The following is a 21,530-nucleotide window of genomic DNA, read 5'->3' as shown; positions in this document are numbered from 1 at the left end:
ATGGACCTTGAAGAACCTGACATCTGCAATGAAATTTTACGAAGTAATATATGACCAAAGACTCAAATGATTAAAATTTCGCCGATAATGATGCAATGAATCACTCCACCACAAGGAAAAAAAAAAAAAAAAAAGAAAAGAAAAAAGTGTCAAGTGAATTTTCATTGATTGTGAGGAAGCTTGTAATGTTCCTCTGTGCTTATTCTATGTTAAAATGTCAAGGAACCTAGTGAACTAAGTATCGAATTATCGCAGAGTTCAAGTATTTATGACAGCTTCCTGAGAAGGGTTAAAATACTCTTTTATTCACTCAAAGAAATCATAACAGATGGCCCCTTCTCAGGCTTACAGAAAACCTCCACTCGGGCTTTTAAATCAGGATAAGAAACTAAGAAACTACTCTAATATTAAACTAAACAAACTTAGCCGAAGCTAGACACAAATACCTAATGTAGTTGGCTCTTAATTTAACATAGCCGGCGATTATCAACAGGCACGTACAATACGGCCAAGCTCAGTTCTGGAGATGTGAAGGCCATCGCATTGATCCTGTCGTTGTGTAAAATATTTAGAGTCCACGGCATATCGATGAAACTTTAAGAGCTCTTTTATTGCCATTCTTGCCATTTAACCGTGGGCTAACTTACTAGTAACATAACACCAGCCACATAAGGATACCTTTTAAAGTCTATCATCGCACTGTTCGTCTGCTCCCTTGATCAGCCGAGTCATCCAAATTCCCGCCAATAGAGTATATCTGGGAAATTCCTCTATTCACTCACATACCTTTCAAAAATGTGAATGAATTTAGCTAAGCAGTTTCACAATTTCTGACATGCAATCCTACAGGATATCGTCCGGGAACTTTTTGAATTAATGTTACGCCTGGTCTGGACCAGCGTCAGAATTTAGAATAGCAAAATTTAGAGAGATTTTTGAGGGGCGGCAGGATTTAGAAACCTCAGAAATTGCACAGGGCAGCAAAAAGCCTAGAGAAAGGTATGAGCCTAGTAGCCGTTTCCTTCTAGACTAGAGGTTATAAGGTATTTCTCCCGCCTGCTTAGCGTGCCTTCGTGGTGTACTGGTCTGCATGCTGTGCGCGTATTCCAGAGGTCCGTGGTTCGATTCCCGGCGAAGGCGTTGCTCATTTTCACTTCTCCTGCTTCCAAAAAATACCTAATGTCTCTACAGGGTTGACCCTACTATTTAACATATTTAGTTTAACTACAGGTGCCTTTTTGTTATCCTTAACATTTATTCCTATCCCTACTTACAGATTTACTCATTCTGTGCAACTCTTTCTCTTGAATAAATAAATTTAGTATTTTAGAATTGTAATAGTTTATTTCTTCCTTTTTTTTTAATGGCATCTAATATATATATATATATATATATATATATATATATATTTTTTTTTTTTTCACTGGCTGATTCATTTTAGCAAGTCACGAAACGAAACGTGACTACAATTCCTCCTGTGCCTAAAATTATGAAATATAAGTCATACAGAATTGAAATATAAAGAAATGGACCATAAATAGCCGAACTGTTAAATTCGAAAGTTTTTCCCTATTAATTAAAAGAGTTGGCTGCACGATAATTTACTCCATGAGTACAGCTGCAAGCCAGCTTCCTAGAGATTCCCTAAAAGCATATCTCTGCTTTGGGAGACAGTTAATGTACGCTATGCCAGAATTACTTAAGCAACCGGACAAAAAATATGAGAAAATTTGGAACCACTTTATCGCAAATCAATGAATAACTTTAATTGTAAATCAACGAAACTTTATAAAAAGGAACAACGTATGGTACCTAAGTGCATTGGTAGACAAGATATATGTATATAAAAGGAAAAAAAAACACAGATGCTATTCAAATGCTAATTTTATGTAATATTCCTAATACATCTCCAGTAAATATTAAGATATAACGAAATAAAAGTCTTGCAGGTCTCCAGGGAAAGAATTGACTCGTTTTTAATTTTTTGAATTAGATTATATAGCTATGAAAAAGTGCACTAGGAATGTCTGCATATACTGAACGTTGCTTTCGTGGGAGATCTTCTTAAGAGAAAATTACCTTTTCTTAACGTTATATGTAAGGAAATGGAACGGAGTGAACTACCAGCATTTAACCACTCGTTCATTGATAAGCTGAATTTTCAAAAACTTTAATAAATGGACTTTAATAGTATATTTGCTAAATACATTTTATAATATATCTAATTCAATTTTGTTTTGTTGATTAAATTAATATTTCCTGAATTCATTAAGTAACAGATATTTAATAAATGCAGCTTACTTTAGAAAGAATTATGAAGAGTATTTGAACAACGTGTTACACATGAATGTGTAAAATAAATGCTCAACCACATTATATATATTTTGTTGTTTTACAGAATGGGAAAAAGATTAAAAAGCCCCTTGATAACAATATCTACTCTACAAAGAAAACTGTTGCACAGGGAATGATGGATTTGGCTCTGCTTACTGCCAATGCTTCTCAGCTGAAGCTTATCTTAAAATATAATCAAGAAAAGAGCGCTGTATTTTTCATACACATTACTTGCATATGTATCTCCATAGCATTACAGGTAAGAATATAGTAAGAATCATCTTCTCATTAATTACATAGAAGGTTATATTTATCAATATTACTTTAATTTGAAAATGGTAAATAATGTTGGTAATGGTAAATAAATTCATAATCTTTACGCATTTTCACTGTTTATTTGAATTTATTTCCTATTGTTATATTTGAAGATAGTCCTTAGTGGAACGTAAGACGTGTTAAAAATGAGTGACAGAAATTGTTTAACAAATTGTCATGAAACTTAATGAAACTCAGACCCCCAATTTTTAAAAAAAGTCTTTTATTCTCAGGAATCACATCTTAATTAAAACAGAAATTAGTCGAAGCTGATTTAATATCAAAGAGCTAAAGTGCACACATATATGTATGTCACGCAATTCTTACGTATTTAATAAATTTTTGTTATTGCTGGCAAGACGGAGAAGGAAACAGAAGTTAAAAGCGCAATCAGAAATGGTTAAAGGATGCATCTGCAGTTCTTGTTAGCAAATAATTTTATAGGGTACGTTTACAAAGCTATTTAGGTAGTTTGTATTGATGGTTAAAGCTTGTGTAAAGACAAATTATGAAGGCACTTAATGGATGACAGACAGAGACAATGAAAATATGCTTGCCGTCTTTAAACGATAGTAATAGTGTTACATTTCTGCTGAGATTTTATTTATTGTAGTATTAATCACTAGTAAAAAAGTCCACTTAAAGAACGTTAGTGGCGGTAGCAGCGAATTCAGATAAAGTTCTAAACATTTCGACACTAAAGGTCATAGTATTTTAGTTAAGGGTTTTATTTATTTTGTTGCTTTGTCATGAGAGGTATGTGTAGCTAAGGCAAATTATAAAATTGAAGAGAGCCTTTTGGTTTCTTATCAGGAGTACATTTGATTTAAAATACATAGAGAAAAATGGACCTCTGGAATTTCGTTCTCGGCACGCAAAACATTAATTAAAATAAAATTTTTAACTCTTGAACATCAATAATATATTGTTTTTCAGTGTAACTACTAAAACGTTTCTGTTTCTGCTTATATTTTAAAAACAGAACAGTTGTGCAAAATTTGTTGAATCTAAATTCATACTAATAATTGCATCGAAAAATGTATTATTTTAAATATGGATTTAAATTCAGTAATAGAATAACCAAATAAATTTTACAGTGTATAAGAATCTACAGAAATATACGTAGTCAGCAGCCATGTAGCCGGCAGCTCAAGAATCTCTCAAGAAAAGAAAGTTCTTCACAAAGTAGAAAGAAAAGAAAGTTCTTCAAGTTCAAAGAAATTTCTTTCTTTGAACGAATACGAATAGAAAAGAATTCATAGAATGATACGAATTTTCATTCGTATCATTCTATGAAGAACTGAAGCAATTATAAAAATAAAGCTAAGATCAAACAGAAATTAATACACCTCGAAATCACTAGGCTGTTTACAATCTGAGAAAAAATATAAATTTGTGCATAATTTTTATTGATTGCAAATTAAGAATGGTTGCGTAAGCTTCTTGAAATGCATTTTGTCATTTTATGCTCAAATTTGCATTAAAATGAGTGTTTTTTTTTTTTTTTTTTTTCAGAATTTTATTTTAAACCGCAAACATTCACCTCATTGCAAGAAAATAATCCCTAGATAATTTTTCGACTCTTAATGATTGGAAAGACTTAATACTCGGAATGAGTAATAAGAGTCTCTCTTCTCTTTGTTGTTGCTTATGCTCAGTTGTTTGACGTAGTCAGTCCAAGTCAACGAAATTCCTCGTGGTAAGGAGCGCAAGATTACGCCTGTCGTTGCAACAGCCATGAACACCCAACAGGTGACAGTGTGATTTGGCTTAGTTCTGCCCCAATTTTGATGGAGAGCACCCCGGAGGGGGATGGGTCCGAGGGTCTTCCCCTCCTCTCCCCTTCCGAAAAACCACACGAGAGGACTTTCGGCTCGCCTCATATTTAGAGTGCCGCTGTGCTGCATCGGCACAATACATTTGCAAACATCCATGCCTTTTCAGGGATTCGAACCCGGACCCTTCGGCACGGCAGTAGCGACGCTAACGATTAGACCGGTTGGGCGGCTGGTCTCTTTTCTTGAAAGACAAAGCTACTCTGCTTTTACTGCATTCTGAATTCATGAGCATGTTTAACTCACGAAAAATCATGAGCTATTTCATTGAATGTAGGTTACATTTAGCAGATGAATTTAATATATATATGTTTATTTGTTTATATGCATGTTTTGTATGCAAATTTTTATTTATTTATTTTTATATTCCAGATTGTAGTTGGAGTCTTGCTGATTGTGAATTCTCGTTACAACATTAACCGACCATCCCACCATTCCAGAGCGGATCTTATGAACAATCTGACTGTGATCGGTATTTTCCTCATTACCGTAGTCAACGTAATAGCCTCATCATTCAGTGACTCTACATGAGAATGAAGTGTGATATAGTTATGAAAATTTTGTTTCAGATAGCCAGTCATAGTCAACATCTATAGTTATGCATCATTTCAGTTTCTAGTTTAAAATACAGACTTTATTACATCTTTTAATGGATGCTGAGGATAAATTCACAAACTTAATAATTTATTTTACAATATAAGTATTTTGTGCTTTACTTTAAGCACACAAGCTAATCTGTGATTTTTATTTTAAATCAACATTTTATATGTACATAATAAAATATTTCTTAAAGAATGGTTTAAATAATAATTATTAGGTAATTATTATCATTATGTAATTTGCAGTAAGAAAAACTGAATTCAGAAATCAATACTATTTGCAAAGTTAATTTACTCAGACAGTCATTCATGATTCCATTCGTAACAGAAGAAAGTTGAGTTATAACTAAGGTTGTCTAACCACCTAATTAATTACTTCACCCTCAAAAGTTTCGTCTATGTGTCTGCGAGCTGTCGCTTTTGCTTACTTGTGATTGAGCACCCAAGATTCAACACAAAAATGTAAAAGTTAATTGAAAACTTTATTTCTTCATCGTTTGTGGGATTAAGTTAAAGTAATACAACCAAAATTAAAAGTTCTCTTGTCAACAGCAGCTTGCTGGAACTTAACAGTTTATTAACATACTCATATTAACAAGGTTACATTTCGAATACTAACTGGATCGGGCAGATAAAATTCATCTAATTGTCTAGACTTGCCCATCTTTTACTTAGATCAGCAAACTTTATAGACAAGCACTAGTGGCGGCAATTCTAAAAATCATGTTGGTTACGATTCTTCTTCTCTTTTGAACGTACGCGGCTTATCATAAAATCTGCATAACCCTCTGAGTGAGTGCGAGACGAAACGAGGCTTAAAGAAAAAAATTAACATAAAACAGTTTTTAGTAAACTTTAAATGTCACAAAATGATTACAAATAATTGAAATGTACGATGTTGACGATAATATATAGTTAAGGACCCCAAAATCTATTATGAATTTTCCTGCGATGATTTTTTTCCTAAATTCATACAGGGTGACTCAAAAATATTTGGTAGAAATGTAGAGGCAGCTGGAAGAAACCAAAATAAGTAGATTTTGCAATGGAATGTGTTCGCGTAGAGGATGCAGGGAGATGATACACGACATTGTTGAGTGGTAGGGGAAAGCTTTCTACTGTCATAAATCGTCATTCCCGTTGCGAATTTCGAGCAATATGCACCGCTACATGACAGTGACTATCTTCTATGCTGTTTATCTATGGAGCTGCGACTAAAATAGAGCACCTACTCAAAAGAGATGCAAAGAACGATTCCAAGCATATTCTAGGAGCTTCGCATTCGTGTTGCGATGTATATCGCTCGAAATCCCAAGGGAAATGGTAATTTACGCCACCAGACCGCTTCTGTCTACTGCACAACAGCACCCTGTACCACCTCAATGCGCCATTTCCGCAGTATATTTAATTGCAAAATCGGCTCATTTTGGTTCCCTCTACTTACCTTTACATTTTCCCCAAATATTTTTAATGACACGATACATCAGGGATGGACAAGCTTCAAGACAATGGAAGCCATATATGATAGATCTATGAACGTTCGAGAGCCGCAAGTCCAAAATTATACCGATTCAAAAATAATGATACAGGTTTTGAATATAAAGAAACTTTTGAAGTAAATTAATGAATACGTGATTAACGTGATTCCATATAAATATGAATAAATACATCTTATATCTACTGTTTTGTGTTTAGAAAAAGTAAGTTCCAAAAAATAAGAATGTGTAACTCTTGTACTGGGCAACTGAGTGTTTTTTTCTTCAGACAGAGAAACCAAATATTTTCTAATTTCCTCTATACCTCTTCGTTTATAATTGCTTGTGGTGTAGTGGCTGAAACCGCTACGCAAACCCTGGGTTGTGACACAGGGTTGAAATGAACTTCTAACTCAAGTTTTAACAATATGAATTTTAATAAGATGAAAAACTTAAAAGTTCCATGTCTTGACAATATGGAACTTGGGTATATTTAGTCCCGTAATTTCAGAAATTTGTTACAGGAAAAGTGCTCTAACGCATTATACACGAGGAATGATCGTTCTTAGTAGGCCACCATGCCCATAGCTCTAAACAGGAAAGATTGCCTCCTCTTCTCAGAAAGCCACCTTATATATCTCCCTGTGTTTACTTGTGCTTTGTGGTGACCACACTAAAATCACCTTCAATGGTGACTTTCGCCAAAGGTAAACATTTACATTCTGTGTCCAAATGCTGTTTCGCCCAAACAGTTTCGCCTAAGTCACTAGTATTAATCCACGTACTATTACACAGATATATTCCAGCTCCAGCATCTCTTAGATATTCTCTCTCTGCACCATTAATTACTGCTTTCTTGAAATACGGCTCAAAGCACTTTCCTAAATTCTCCGTTTCTAAATTATTCACCAGATTAACCTTATACTTTTCCAGCGACGGACAGTTAGGTCGGATATGACCGTCCTTTCCACATTGGTAACACTTTATTTTTTGCTGTTTCCCGAACCTCGGTTCATTGAAAACCGGCTCTTTTTTAGAATCCTCCACTTTTCTATGCTCCTCCGATTTAATTCTTTGATGACCACTACTTTTCTGATTATAATTACCATTGGAATTTGCATACCGCTCTTTAACTTTCTCAAATGGTTTCTTGAACCCCGCTCTCTGTTCTAACCTCCTCGTATCTCTTCTCAAGCCTCATACCTGTCGTTTTCTCTGCTAAAATAGAAGCTGTTTTAAATTCTTTTCAATTGTATAAGTAGTGCTCTCTTATTTCTAGAGGGACTCACCGCTTAATTTGCTCGGTGACATAAGTTCCTTAAGACTTTCAAAATCCTGAACTTCCATCTAATCTAACCAATTCTTTAGGTACACTCTCAATTCATACAATAAATCCACCTATAACATTTCGTTTTTTTTCTAGAATGTTCTTCAAATTTTGTTTTTAGAGCCAAAGAACTGAGCTTGAATCTATGCATGAGTAATTTCTTAACATGCTGTTAATCATCCCATTTATCCACTGGTTCTTTTACTATTAAATGCACTACATCATGAGGTAATAAAGGAATTAATTGCCAGACCCAGTTGATCTCATTAATGTTCTCCATTTGAGCCTGTTTCTCAAATAGCATAAGGAATAAATAATGAAATATCTATATTATTCGGTTCAAAAAACGGTACTAGATATTTCAAATTAACCTTTTCTCTCTAGGTTGCTCAACTGTCGAAATCGTGGAAGCTAAGCTATTAGTCTCAACTACGTTCATCAGTTTTAAAGTTTCCAATTCAAAAACTCGCTCAAGTTCCCGTTCTCGTTCTGCTCTCTGTTGTTTCCGTTCCCGTTGTGCTCTCTCGCGTTCACGTTCAAATTCGCGCTGTGCTCCCTTTTTTTCGGCTATTTCTTCTGCTTTTTTTCTGCTCAGCCGCAGCCCAGATTCTTGCCGCGCATTCTTTCGCCAATTCCTCTTCATAGTCCTCGGCATTAAGAATAGCCTGCCTAATTTCTCTTACTCTCTTGGCCTGAGACACATTTGTATCAAACTCCTCCGCTAACTCCAATAGTAGAGCTTTAGTAAATTTCCTCAGAAACTCACCCATTATGGAAAACTAAAGCAAAATAAATTATTCCAATATGCAAAAACAACAACAGGTCTATTTCTCCAAAACTGAGGAATACCCTAATAATTCTTACAACACTTAATGATCTCTAACTAATTCACCTATGCATACCTACAAAACATAAATCACAAATGCTAAATAAGATGCAAATTTTTCCTGCACTATCTCAACTATACAAATATTGTCCTCTAACACCGAACTGATTTAAAAACTAAATTTATCTAAAGTATAACGTTACAATACTTCATACAATTTAAACAGTTACTAGAACAATAGAATAAACAGTTAAATTTTAATTAGCAAAGGTAACCACAAGACTAACTTTTAATAACCGCAAGAAAACACTTGATCCCCAATAACAGGTCTATATCCAAAATGAACATAGTCTTGAATAACTGACATAACTTCTCCAAAATCACAAAAATGGTACTCACCAATTTGAAGATGCCTTCGATGGCTCTCCTGGCACTACTTCGGGAAACTCCCATACTTGGGAAATTTCACTATTTTGTGGCAGTAGATCACACTCCGACGTTAGCTTCAGACACACTGTCACTTTCTGAAGAGGATTCACCACGCGAACTGTCCTTGCACCCAAAATTAAGAGAAGAAAGTCTTGACTGCTCAGATAAAGTCCTTTAAAACACTGCCTTTTCTGGAACTTCCATTCGATGATCCGGAATACTCACACGACGAGGTGTACGGAAAACAACACACGATGTTAACTGAAGTCCACAAGAGAAAAGTCAGTTCCTAAATTTATTCTCAGGAACAATCTTAACCGCTGCCACCAATTTTAATATTACTGTTGTGGCGTAGTGGGGGAAACCGCTACGCAAAGCCTGGGTTGTTTGACTCAGGGTTGAAATGAACTTCTAACTCAAGTTTTAACAATAACATTAATTTTAATAAGATGAAAAACTTAATAGTTGCATATCTTGACAATATGGGACTTGGGTATATTTAGTCCCGTAATATCAGAATTTTGTTACAGGAAAAGTACTCTAACGCATTATACACGAGAAATGATCGTTCTTAGCAGTCCAACATGCCTATAGCTCTAAACAGGAAAAATTGCCTCTTCTTCTCAGGAAGCCACCTTATATATCTTCCTGTGTGTATTTGCGCTGAACTCCCGGGGGGAGGGGCGAATGAATCTTTCACTCATACATAACAAAGTATCCATCTCCTTACCCTGATGAAAAGACTTCTTTTACTCTTTGTCCATTTGTGCGACCTTCGAGGCTGCAACATGAATCATTAACAAAGGCACAGGATTGCATCCCGGATATAAAACTATTGCACTTTTAAAACTCCTCCTAGACAAAGAACCTTTGTGCCACTTTATCACATGCTGTTGTTTTATTTTACTAGAAGTAAAATGAATCGGAAGCATATTCATTGGTCTACAATTACATAAAAAAAATTATTTTAGTAAATTACAAATCATTATTTAAAAGTAAATTGATCGCTTTTGTTAACTCATGAGCAGTCTTTTAGAAATGATAAATTAAATAACACACGTCAACGCACAATGCAGAGAAACTACACTGGTGTGCAAAAATTAAGGACGAGATGGTTTTTTCAATATAACTTTGTACAAAAGCTTTCCAAATCAACACATTTAATACCGTAAGATCCCCAATACGTAAGGACATGAGTAATGTAAGCAACACTTACTAAAAGAGAAATCAGAGGGATAAAAAGAAGCTTTATTGAAAAAGTAGCATGGAGCGCAATGCGACTGAAGGCCGAAACATCCCTGTGATGGGTGTCCAGCAAGAAACATCCGGTCTTTAATAGGGGATATGATCTCCCCTGACTGCTAGGCAGGTTTCACAGCGTCTGCCCATGCAGAGAATGAGGGTGTCAATGAGTTGTTGAGGCATTGCTGCCCATTCGTCTTGCAGCGCCAATCGAAGCTCCGGAATCGTTACTGGTGGTAAGGTACGAGCTGCCAAGCGTCTGCCTAGAAAATCCCATACATGCTCGATGGGATTGAGATCCGGAGATCGTGGCGGCCAATCCATACGTTCAATATCTTCACTCTCTAAGAGCTGTTGGGCAGCTACTGTACGATGACATGGTGCATTGTCGTCCATGAAAAGGAACTGCGGACCCATAGCGCCTCTAAAAAGACGCACATATGGAAAAAGAATCTCTTTACAATAACGGGTCCCGTTGACTGAACCTGCGTCGAAGATGTGAAGGTCTGTACGACTACCAAGCATGATGCCTCGCCAAACGAGAACACCGCCACCTCCATACCTGTCCCTTTCAATGATGTTCGAGGGATGATTGCGGCTTCCCCGCTCTCTCCAGAGGAATATGCGATGAGAATTGCTACTCAGACTGAATCTGCTCTCATCTGTAAAGAGTACTCGTCCCCATTCATTGTCTCTCCAATTCCGGTGTTCCCGGCACCACAGAGAACGCCTTCTCCGATGGGGAGGCGTTAGAGGTACACACCGTACAGGGCGTCGTGCAAACAGACCACCACCGTGCAGTCTTCTGGCCACGGTAAAACGCGATATCGGTCGTCCAGTCGCCTGTGTCGTGCGTCTAGCGATTTCTCCCGCTGTCTGCCGCCTGTTTCTTCTGGCCTGTAAGGCAATATACCGGTCATCTGCGGGTGTGGTTTCTCGTGGACGACCACTATTAAACCCCCGGATAGCTGTTCCTGTAGTTCGAAATGGTCTCCAAAGTCGTGAAACGATGCTGTGAGCAATTCCGAACTCTGCAGCCACACTTGTCACACTGCGGCCTTCCTCGAACTTCTCAATGATTCGACCTCGGGTAAAAGCATCCAGATGTCGTCTAACAGATTGATTATTCGCCATTTCTCGCTGAGGCAGCAACTCGGTGTGATTTTAACTGCTATACGGCGTGCAATCTTTTTGCCAGAAATACTGATCTTACACCGACAACATGCTTTATACTACTCAGACACTCCCCCATTACGTCTACCTGAATATCTGCGCATGTGCTACCGTACATCACCTTACTTAATCTCCTGATTGGTCTTTCTGTCCACTCTGACTCTTCGTTCAGCTGATATGCTAATTTTTCGACTTCGTCCTTAATTTTTGCACACCAGTGTATTATACGAGAAAGACTGTTTATTTGAAAATAAGCCATTAACGTTTTTAGGCTTTTGCTTAAAAAGTAATTTTGTTTCTCCCCACAGTTATCATAAGGACCAACATACTGAGATCATTCGAATCTTTGGATCCTAACCTAAGAAATCGTTAAACACTTTTCCGCAAAACTTTGGAATAAATAACTATTTTTACTAATGCCTAATATAAAAAAAGTCAACAACAGGGGGGAAAAATGATAGCAATTTTAGTGGTTTTTGAATAATCAGTATGTCTTATGGCGGTTTTGACTGATACAGTACTTCAGCGTGGCATCCAACTGCGCATTATTGAAAATTATCGAAACTATCTAATTGTCCCGATAATTTTGGACATAATAATGAAGCTCAGGCGCATCACTGAAAATTCTTGAAACTATCTCTAGAATTGTCCTGATAATTTTGAAGAGATAACTAAGTTCATGCGCATCATTGAAAATTCTGGAAACCACCTCTTGAATCGTCACGATAATTCTAAACATACATTACCTATTGCTAATGAATCTACTAGTTCGTGCCGGGCTATATAAACGCTTCGTCGAACACATATTCCATCCGTCTACCAGCCGAAATCTTCAACCTAGCTGTTTAACATACCCGTCACTACCATAATGAATTGATTTCGCAAATGCAGCTATAACATGAAAGTGTAACTCTTCATATTTCCAAAGACATGTACAGATGTTCGATGTGGAGCCTTTTGTAACATGGCAGACGTCTGCACAATAGTTTAGTTCCGAAGCTCTTGTCAAATAGGTGAACGGATCCACCATATTCTAATAGCTGGACCCAAAAAGGTGGTCAAATGACTTACCGTCTGGTCTTGAATTTCTAAGTAAAATAACTCAGAAGAACGTTTAAAATAAATTATCAGCCTAACTGTTACATATTACAATTTTCCACTAGGCTACCTAACCTGTGTACAGAAAATAAATTTCAAACGGAGTTTGAAATGGAGTCTATAGGCAGAGGATACTTTAGAAAATAAAAAATCAGACTTTAAAAATAAACGTTAACGGGAGCAAAATTTCACATTATTGCCTGAAATTTGTAGTGATCAAGCAGTGGATCATTGCCAACTTTTTCTTTTTGGCTGCTAAGTCTTTGTGAAGGACGTGTGACACGTACATGATGATCAAAATTAGTTTAAAATATCAACAGATTAAAAGAAGCGTAATGCTGGCATAAGAGCCGGGCCAAACGGTGCAGCTGCAGAGCGGCAGTACCAAGGGATGAAAAATTTCAGATATACGGACAGTAAAATGACTCTAACCTAGTGCGAGGTAGTGTACCATAGTCTTATCTCCGTCAAATAAACAAGACCTATTTTAGGCTAAATATTTACTTATATATACAACTTTGTACAGAGTATACTTTAGAAAAACTTTAAAATACATTTTCATTACAGTAGAGCGCGCAAACCAGCGTCCGCTCTTTCTTCCACATCTCAATCTCTTTTTTTACCTGCGACCAGGGGGAAAGTCCGCTCCCCTCTTCTGGCCGAGGCGAGAAGAGGGTTCTCTATCCCTTATTTTAGGGCGGGTGACCAAGTGTTCTTCAGAGAAGGGGAACGTTACAGCTCCTTCCCCCTTTGAAAAAACATATTGCTTATAAAAATGTTTAAGCATATTTGATTGAGATAGAAACTTAGCTACACACATACATAAGAAAAAAATCACACAGATATCACATCAAGGCCAGAGACACAATTAAAGTACATAAAATTCATAAAAGAATTACAAGATAAATACAAATTAAAGCCAAAGATTTTTTATTTTTAATTGCAGATTGGATGATTCTTACTCAGGCATGTTTTTTTTCCTTTTTCTTGTACGTGTATTCGGTTGTATTCGGTACGTGTAATTATATAAGCAACATTAATCGTCTAAGCCGTAATCAAGAAATAAAATTAAGAAAATTAAAAATTTTTACCCGAATTAAAAATTATGTATAGGTAGATGAAAGTTTTAACTTTCAGGCTGTAACGTAACTAAATTTTAATTTCACAAATCTAGTGAAAACGTTTCTGAGACACTTAAAATAACTGCAGGTGCTTATTAGAATTTGCCAAATGTTGCAAACTAACAAATGTTGCAATATGTTTCTAGTTTTTCACCTGTGTTATGTTTGATGCATTGCTGAATCTGTCAATTTACAGAATCCTTACGTACTCTGCATACTTATACTACATTTTTCACTGTGTCGTAAAAGCAGAAATATTTTATCATCTAAACAAGACAAGAAGGATACTAATTAATGTTTTTATCACAATAGTAATAAAAATTCAGCCTTATGATTCAAGCCTTCAGTGGATTTAACGTAATGGTAGGAAGGTTCACTTCTTAAATAATAAAGATTTAATAAATTGGTTTAACTTTTTTTTTTCCAATGGCAGATTATGAACAATTAGAAACATAATCCAGTCCATTAATCTATACAAGGTCGGATGTGGTGGTCTCTTTATTATGGAGGCACCTAATAGGTGAGCCACCATCGCCTTTCCTAAGAAGGGACGGACAGTTACAACCATGTCTTCTCCGGGATTCGAACCCAGGCTCTTCGGCATCGCAGTCAGCTTCCCTGACCACTTCTTTCTGAAGTTACGGCCTTCTCTACCGTCCTCAGACTTTTTTTGCATCGTCTCTCCCGCCCTCGAGCGACCTCTTAAGTGGTGCGCTTCTCGGCCAAGGGGATACGAGACCTTAGATCAGTGTTTCTTAACCTTTCTAGCGAGTCGCACCCCATTGAATCTGAAAATATATCTCCGCACTCCATTGAAAAATGAGTTTTAATTTTTTTAGTCTAGAAAAATACATTTTTTGCGAAACTTACTATTTATTGAAAAACATTGTACCTTTTATATAAATATAAATACAAAACAATATTATTTTTATTAATGGATAGTCTGTTGTTGTTTGTTCATTATTATACTGGCGAAGCGAGATTCCTTTTTTGAAAGACATACGCGTAAGTCATCCCTTGCATTTAAGCGATTTCTCGCTTTAGTTTTTATATGCAAAAGCGATGAAAATCCCATTTCGCACAAGTAGGTGGTAGCAAAGGGTAAGAGTAACTGCAGTGCTCCGTTCGCCAACTCTGGATAACGTTGTAACTGTGAACACCAGAATTGTTGCAATTCTAATTGTTCGAATTCCATTTGAACATGTCCACTTGCTCGCATTTCAATAAGTTAATCTTTCTTCAGATCACTATCATCCATCAAATTTAAGTCAAATAGAAATGGATCCAGTATCCATCTTTGAGTTTTGGTAATATTTCCGGTAGAAAAATATCCATTGAATGATTCGCTCAATCGTCTCAAATGTATTACAATGTCGGGTATAATTGTATTCTTTTCATTTTTCATAATAACAGAATCAAGCAAGGGAAAGTTTGCAAAATTCCCCTTTTCTACTCGACGTATCCAAATCTCTAATTTTGCGATAAATGAATATAATTTTTCACTAGATATTATTATATTTATACCAACTCCTTTCATTGATAGATTCAATTCATTTAAATGGTTAAATATGTCTGCTAAGTAGGTCAGCCTCAGCATTGCATCATTACTCTCAAAATCTTTTACTAAATAACAGTTTTGAATAGTCAGTAATTGAATAATTTCCTCACGCAATTCAAAAACTCTGTTAATCATGCAACCCTTAGATAACTATCGTATTTCGGTGTGATATAGGAGAACGGTATGATCAGCACCGATTTCTTCGCAAAATGCACAAAAAATGCGATGATTAAGCGCTCGCCCTCGGATGTCTTTTACTACATTTACTGCTGTAGTTAGATAATGTTTTAAACTTTCTGGCAATGCTTTCGATGCAAGTGCATGGCGATGCAACATGCAATGCATTATTATAACTTCCGGTAATTCTCTTTTCATGTGTGAAAAAAATCCTGAAATTTTTGCCTAACATTGCTCGGACTCCATCAGTGCATATTGAGCTAATCACATTGGTAATTGATATTTAGTAAAAAAGTCTTTGATGCGATTGAAAACATTAATTCCTCTCGTATTCACCTCCAGTGGCTCACAAAATAGAAATTCTTCTACCACTTCTTTTTCCTTCACATACCTAACAAATACCAAAAATTGGTTACAATTATAAACATCAGTTGACTCATCCAGTTGCATGCTTATTTTTAGTGGATTGATTTTTATGTCTTCAATTACTTGCATTAAGATATCTTCACTGAGATCTTGTATTCGCGATCGTATAATATCATTCGATAATGGAATCTGTTTGATTTTTTTATGTGCTTCTGAATCTAAAACTGTTTTAGCAATAATTAAAGCATAAGGTTTAATCAACTCTTCAGCGATCGTGTGAGGTTTCTTTTTCTTCTTCTTTTTTTTTTTTCCCCCACATAAATATGCCACTTGATATGGCGCTTCTAATGAAGGTTTTTGAATTGCTGGTCCGCACAATTTTAGGATAGTTCCACTGGTATCAAACCGAGCCTTCTTTGACTTCAAGCTGTTCATGCTATGCGCTTTTTGCAATGTTGCAAAATCCACCATGCAAATTGTTGAAATGCTCTAATAACTTGAGATTGTTATTTGAAAATATTTTGAAACACAAGATGCATTGCGGTCGTTGCGTGCCATCTTTTTCGGTTGTGTAGGTAAATCCATAACCGGCATACTTATCGTTCAATTGCCGTTTTTTTTTTTTTTTTTTTTTTTTTTTTTTTTTTTTTTTGTCATAGTGGGGTTCACTATAATCGATTTAATTATTTAGAAATAATGTAATATAATATATATAATGTTCTTACGTTTGTAATATCACTGAATCCTATTCGGCTTGAACGGGCAATTAAGAATGTATTAGTCTCAAGAGGTTTCTGGACAAGTCAGAATACACAATACACATATGTCGCAGACACAATAGTTGACTCAACTTGATTCAACATAACACAGGCGCAGTAGATGCAGATACAAATCTGTGAATCCGTAGATTCCATTGGAGTAGCACATATTGAACTCAGCGCATGCGCAAGCTAGGATAACGTTCTTCGCTTGTATTCCCACAAAGTTTTTTTTTTCTTTTCTCCGTCACCTAGCTGCCTGTTCGCGTTCGCTTGTAGCGTTTCATGCCTTTTCGTAGCGTAATGTACACGCCCATCGGCACGGGCTCTTTCCTGTGTCTTTTGCCGATAAGTGAGCTAGGTGCTACCAATTTTTATGAGCTCGGGAACATGATATTGGGGACAGTATTGCAGATTTCAAATATTTTATTATAAGAAATTTAATAAATGATATTAAATAATTTTTATGATTAGCTAGGGGCTTCTCCCGCACCCCCAAAAATACATTCCCGCACCCCCGGTTAAGAACCACTGCCTTAGATCGACGGAGTTTGGCGTCCGATACGACCAAGTAGGAGCAAGCTCCTTCGGCAAGTCTCATCCGACCTTGATATCCGACTCCGATATATATCTGTATATGAGTTGGTATTTATATATATATATACATATATTTTGATTGCATTCTTCTTCAAGTGCCTTGTATGCACATGCATATCTCTTTTTTGCATTTTATAAATGTTGTCTGCTCAGCCGGGGCTGCCTAGAGCTAGTGGTTGACTCCCGCTGATTTGGTAACCAATTCTTAATGGATATATCTATACCTGGGTCGGAAGCCAACTCAGCGATTTACCTTCCCTAACCACTATACCGATTGGGTGGCAATTCGTTTAAATTCCTTTTAACTAAATGTTACATTGCTTAATTATGAGAAACTATGAATAAGAACTGAAAAAAACTAATAAATTAATTAATAGTAAATGTTTCCTCAATGAAAGCGAACTGTTACTTTAATACAAGTGACCTGATGTAACTTAAAATAATCAGCATTTTTGTGTGTATAATATTTTTTTATGTAATTAAGAACAGAGTGTTCATGATAGAAATTTTTTATTATTTTTATTTGCTTTATACACTGCCCTCCAAAAGTAAAGGCACTGCAAGTTTTTCAAAGGTCACGAACACAAAAATGTCAGTAACATTTACATTTACAGTTCATATGCATGATAGTAACGAAGTTTAACAAAAATATATGCAAAAACAATAGCTACCATATTTATTTTATACAAATGAATGCATATATAGAAGTTGGAGAAAAAATGCAAAAATTGTAAGTTTTGTTCACGAATATTGGTCTTCAACTGTTATTAGCAATTTCGTTGAAAACATCCAGGAGAGTCTGTGAATGTCCAGGAGAAGTCGTTTGCCTGATTTGTTGAGGTGGTGGACTATAGGATGGATGGAAATGAGGGATGTCATAATCTGTTGCTACCAGGCGTCTCAATGTCTCTTGTAGTGTGGTCCACCGACTATGGCATCAGGCTGAGTCCGAGAATTCTGTGCCTAGAAGACATGTTCCAAGCAGACCAAGAGCTATAACACTTGTGGGAAACTATTATTTAGCTCTTTCGGTCCGAACGAGGAGCAACATTACTATGCCTCAGCTCATGGCAGATCATTTGGTGGCAACAGGAACAAGAATCTCAGCTACTACAGTGCGCAGGAGCCTGCACAATACAGGTCTGTATGCAAAACTACAAGTTGTTTGTGTCTCTTTGACCCGAGGACAAAGGGGTGTCCGTTTATGTTGGGCAAGAGAATATCTCTCCTAGATGAGTCAACAATGGGAATCTGTTCTCTTCCCAGACGAGCACAGGGTCATATTGGAGAGTGTTTCGTGTCCTCAATCGATCTGGAGGGAACAGCGTACCATAAACGATCAATCACAAATTGTAGAGAGACACAGTTACAGAGGTGGTGGTTTCGGCTGGGATCATCTTTCTCGGTGGTCACACTGACCTGCATGTGTTCCATGGAGGCACTTTGACCGGTGTGAGATAACGCGACGAGATCTTGACCAATGTAACCGCCCATATGCCGCTGCTATTGATCCTGAATTTCTTTTGATGGACGACAATTCTCAACTGATCCCAGCTTGGGTTGCTGAAGAATATTTTGAGGTTCACGATATGGAGTTGATGGAATGGTCAGCTGAATCCTCAGACCTGAATCCGACAGAGCATCTTTGGGACTAGCTTGGGGAACAGGTTGCTGCATATTAAGTCCTACTACAAGGTCGTTGGATAAGCTTGAACAAGGATTATTCCGTTTCTGTTTGTTTTTTTTCCATTTCACTGACCCAGGCTTAGAACGTTGCTGGTGTCAACATATTGCAACTAGGGGGGGGGACACATTTCTTATTAGAAGCCATTTTTGTAATGTTACTGCCACATTTTTTCTTCAAAAAGCTGTACTGTAGTCCATCTCCATGACTAGGTTTCTCTGTCAAGAGTGCATTTTTTTTGTCGTAAATCATGTTTGTGTTGAATTTTAGAAACATTATATGTCGCATTTATTAAAGAACTGTTTAGTGAACATGTCCTTTTAATTTCTTGTTTCTATGTTGCTTCATTCTCAAATTAGACCAAAAAAACATGCTGCTCCTTAACTTTTGGTATTGATTTTTGGTAGTGTATTATCTCGGACGCCTTTCTATGTTACGCAAGTATTTGTTGGCAACCAAGAAGAAACTTTGCTGAACTTGTTAATTACCTGCGTAAAACGTTTTTTTCCCCCTTAAGTTAGTATCCATTAATACTGTGCTCTAATTTCCATGAACATTCACTTACACATATGCTACCAAAGATATCCGATAAGTACTAATGCTTGTTTATTTAACCTTTAAAAAAAGGCTCAGTTTCCAAGATTCTAAGAACAAGTCTGGAAATACTTCAAGATCCTAAAGAACATTATACCACATTTCAGATGAAATACGTAGGAGAGTCAACTGAAAACCATAAAAGTAGAAATAAAAATCCGCATATGGCGCCAGTGAGCTGTAAGTTGGCATGCCTGTTTGCGATAGTATGCCGGATGTCTCCTAGGTGGCAGCAGCCGGCAGGTGCACAAACACCGGCGCAACAACAGTTCCAAAATGGCAGCCCCACTAGCCACATGCACCAGCGAGGAGCAGCGTTCTGTGATTCGGTTTCTGAGAAGTGAAGGTGTGAAACCGATTGACATTTTTAGGCGAATGAAGGTTCAGTATGGAGATGCGTGTTTGTCACAGCCGCAAATCTATGAATGGTGCCGGAAATTTGCAAATGGTGTTACGTCCGTGGCCGATGCTCCACGCCCCGGCCAGGCTCGGCGCGTAGTGACTCCAGAGACCATTTCAGCCGTTGAAGCCATCGTTTTGGAAAACCGCCGTGTGACAATAGACGAAATTGCAACATGTGTACACATGAGTCATGGATCGGCACATCATATTGTGCATGATGTTCTCCAGTTTCATAAGGCGACGTGCTGATGCGTGCGAAGACCTTTTATGGCGTGCTAAACGTGACGGTAATGCCTTCCTGTCACGAATCGTCACTGGTGACGAAACATGGGTGCATTACCATCAGCCTGAAACAAAGCAAGCGAGCAAGGAGTGGCGCCACTCCTCAACACCGAAACCCAAAACGTTTCGGACACAGCCGTCTGCAGGGAAGGCTATGCTGACCCTCTTTGGGGACGAAAAGGGCATCATCTTGGAACACTACACGCCACGAGGAATCTCTGTGACGAGTGCTACGTACTCGGACCTCCTAAAAATCATCTCCGGCCTGCCATCAAAGCGAAACGACGTGGATTGCTTTCAGCCGGTGTGCTGCTGCAACACGACAATGCACGGCCCCATACGGCGCGTGCAACGGTTGCGACCATCACAGACCTGAAATTTGAATACCTCCCACATCTCCCTTACTCGCCAGACCTCGCACCGAGCGATTTCCATCTGTTTGGTCCGCTCAAAGAAGCAATGGGCGGCAGGAAGTTCCACTCCGATGAAGAGGTACGCAACGCGGTGCACGAGTGGTTGCGCCGTCGCCCAAAAGACTTTTTTTCTGCAGGTATTCAGGCTCTACCGAAGCGCTGGCGGACTTGCATTGAACGAGGAGGGGACTATGTTGAAAAGTGATTTACTTCTGTACCCTGTGTGACCAATAAATAATATTTAAAAAAATAATTATGGTTTTCATTTGACTCCCCCTCGTATATGAAAATACTCTACACTCAGGACTGTAAGAGTTTATGGATTTTATGTTGATAATAAGTAAGGTTTCTTAGAATAGAAATCCTTCAAGAAAGTTTCGTTTTCAAAACATAAACTTTAAAATTTAACATAAATTTTATAGATGATTTTAAATGTCCTGAACTCTTCGCAAGTAAATAAATATAATAAAAATTTAAATAGGAATTTCAGTTGTATGTATCTATAAATTAACAGATGAGTGGATAATGAGGAAATTCTTTAAAAGTTAAATGAGAAATATTTATTGAATATCGGCTTAAATCTTTAAATGAGAAATATTTATCGCCTATCTGTTTAAATCTTAATGCTTCAAAAAAACCTATTATTTAAAATATGAGCTTATGCTTTAAGCTCACATTTTAAATAATAGGTTTTTTGAAGCATTTTCAGAAGTTTCACAACTTCTATTTAATTTGAATTTTTGTATTTTTTATACTATTTTATTAAAATTTTTGTTATTCAAAAATTTTGATAGTCATATTTTAAATTAATAAAGAAGCCCTACTATTTCATGATCATTTATGAATATTCATACTATACTGCTAAAATGAGATAATTTGGTAGTGTTTATGAAGAGACCTTGGTCAGTATTCGTTCATGAAGATT

The 21,530-nt window shown here is 36.9% G+C and overlaps 2 protein-coding genes across 2 annotated transcripts in view; both read left to right on the top strand.

Annotated features, from left to right (window-relative positions):
- The window catches only part of LOC118185303 (ninjurin-1-like), a 36,913-nt gene extending 31,631 nt beyond the window's left edge, over positions 1 to 5,282 (top strand). The window contains exons 3-4 of the mRNA XM_035355142.2: positions 2,399 to 2,593; positions 4,857 to 5,282. Of these exons, the coding sequence (XP_035211033.1) occupies positions 2,399 to 2,593; positions 4,857 to 5,015 (354 nt within the window). The 3' untranslated portion in view covers positions 5,016 to 5,282. The remainder of the gene's footprint in view (positions 1 to 2,398; positions 2,594 to 4,856) is intronic.
- Positions 5,283 to 19,784: 14,502 nt separating this feature from the next.
- LOC146993470 (protein GVQW3-like) lies at positions 19,785 to 20,159 on the top strand. Its single transcript, XM_085808263.1, has one exon. It carries the CDS (start codon positions 19,785 to 19,787, stop codon positions 20,157 to 20,159), a length of 375 nt encoding a protein of 124 aa, XP_085664389.1.
- Positions 20,160 to 21,530: the final 1,371 nt, after the last annotated feature.

This window comes from Stegodyphus dumicola, chromosome X1 (genome assembly GCF_044657685.1).
Source record: "Stegodyphus dumicola isolate Sdum_Otavi_A_Nest chromosome X1, ASM4465768v1".
Taxonomy (NCBI): Eukaryota; Metazoa; Arthropoda; class Arachnida; order Araneae; family Eresidae; genus Stegodyphus; species Stegodyphus dumicola.
This window is presented reverse-complemented; position numbering and strand designations above follow the sequence as displayed.

Excerpts from the sequence above, each read along its gene's own strand:
- LOC146993470 (XM_085808263.1), top strand. The coding sequence starts at position 19,785 with ATGGCAGCCCCACTAGCCACATGCACCAGCGAGGAGCAGCGTTCTGTG.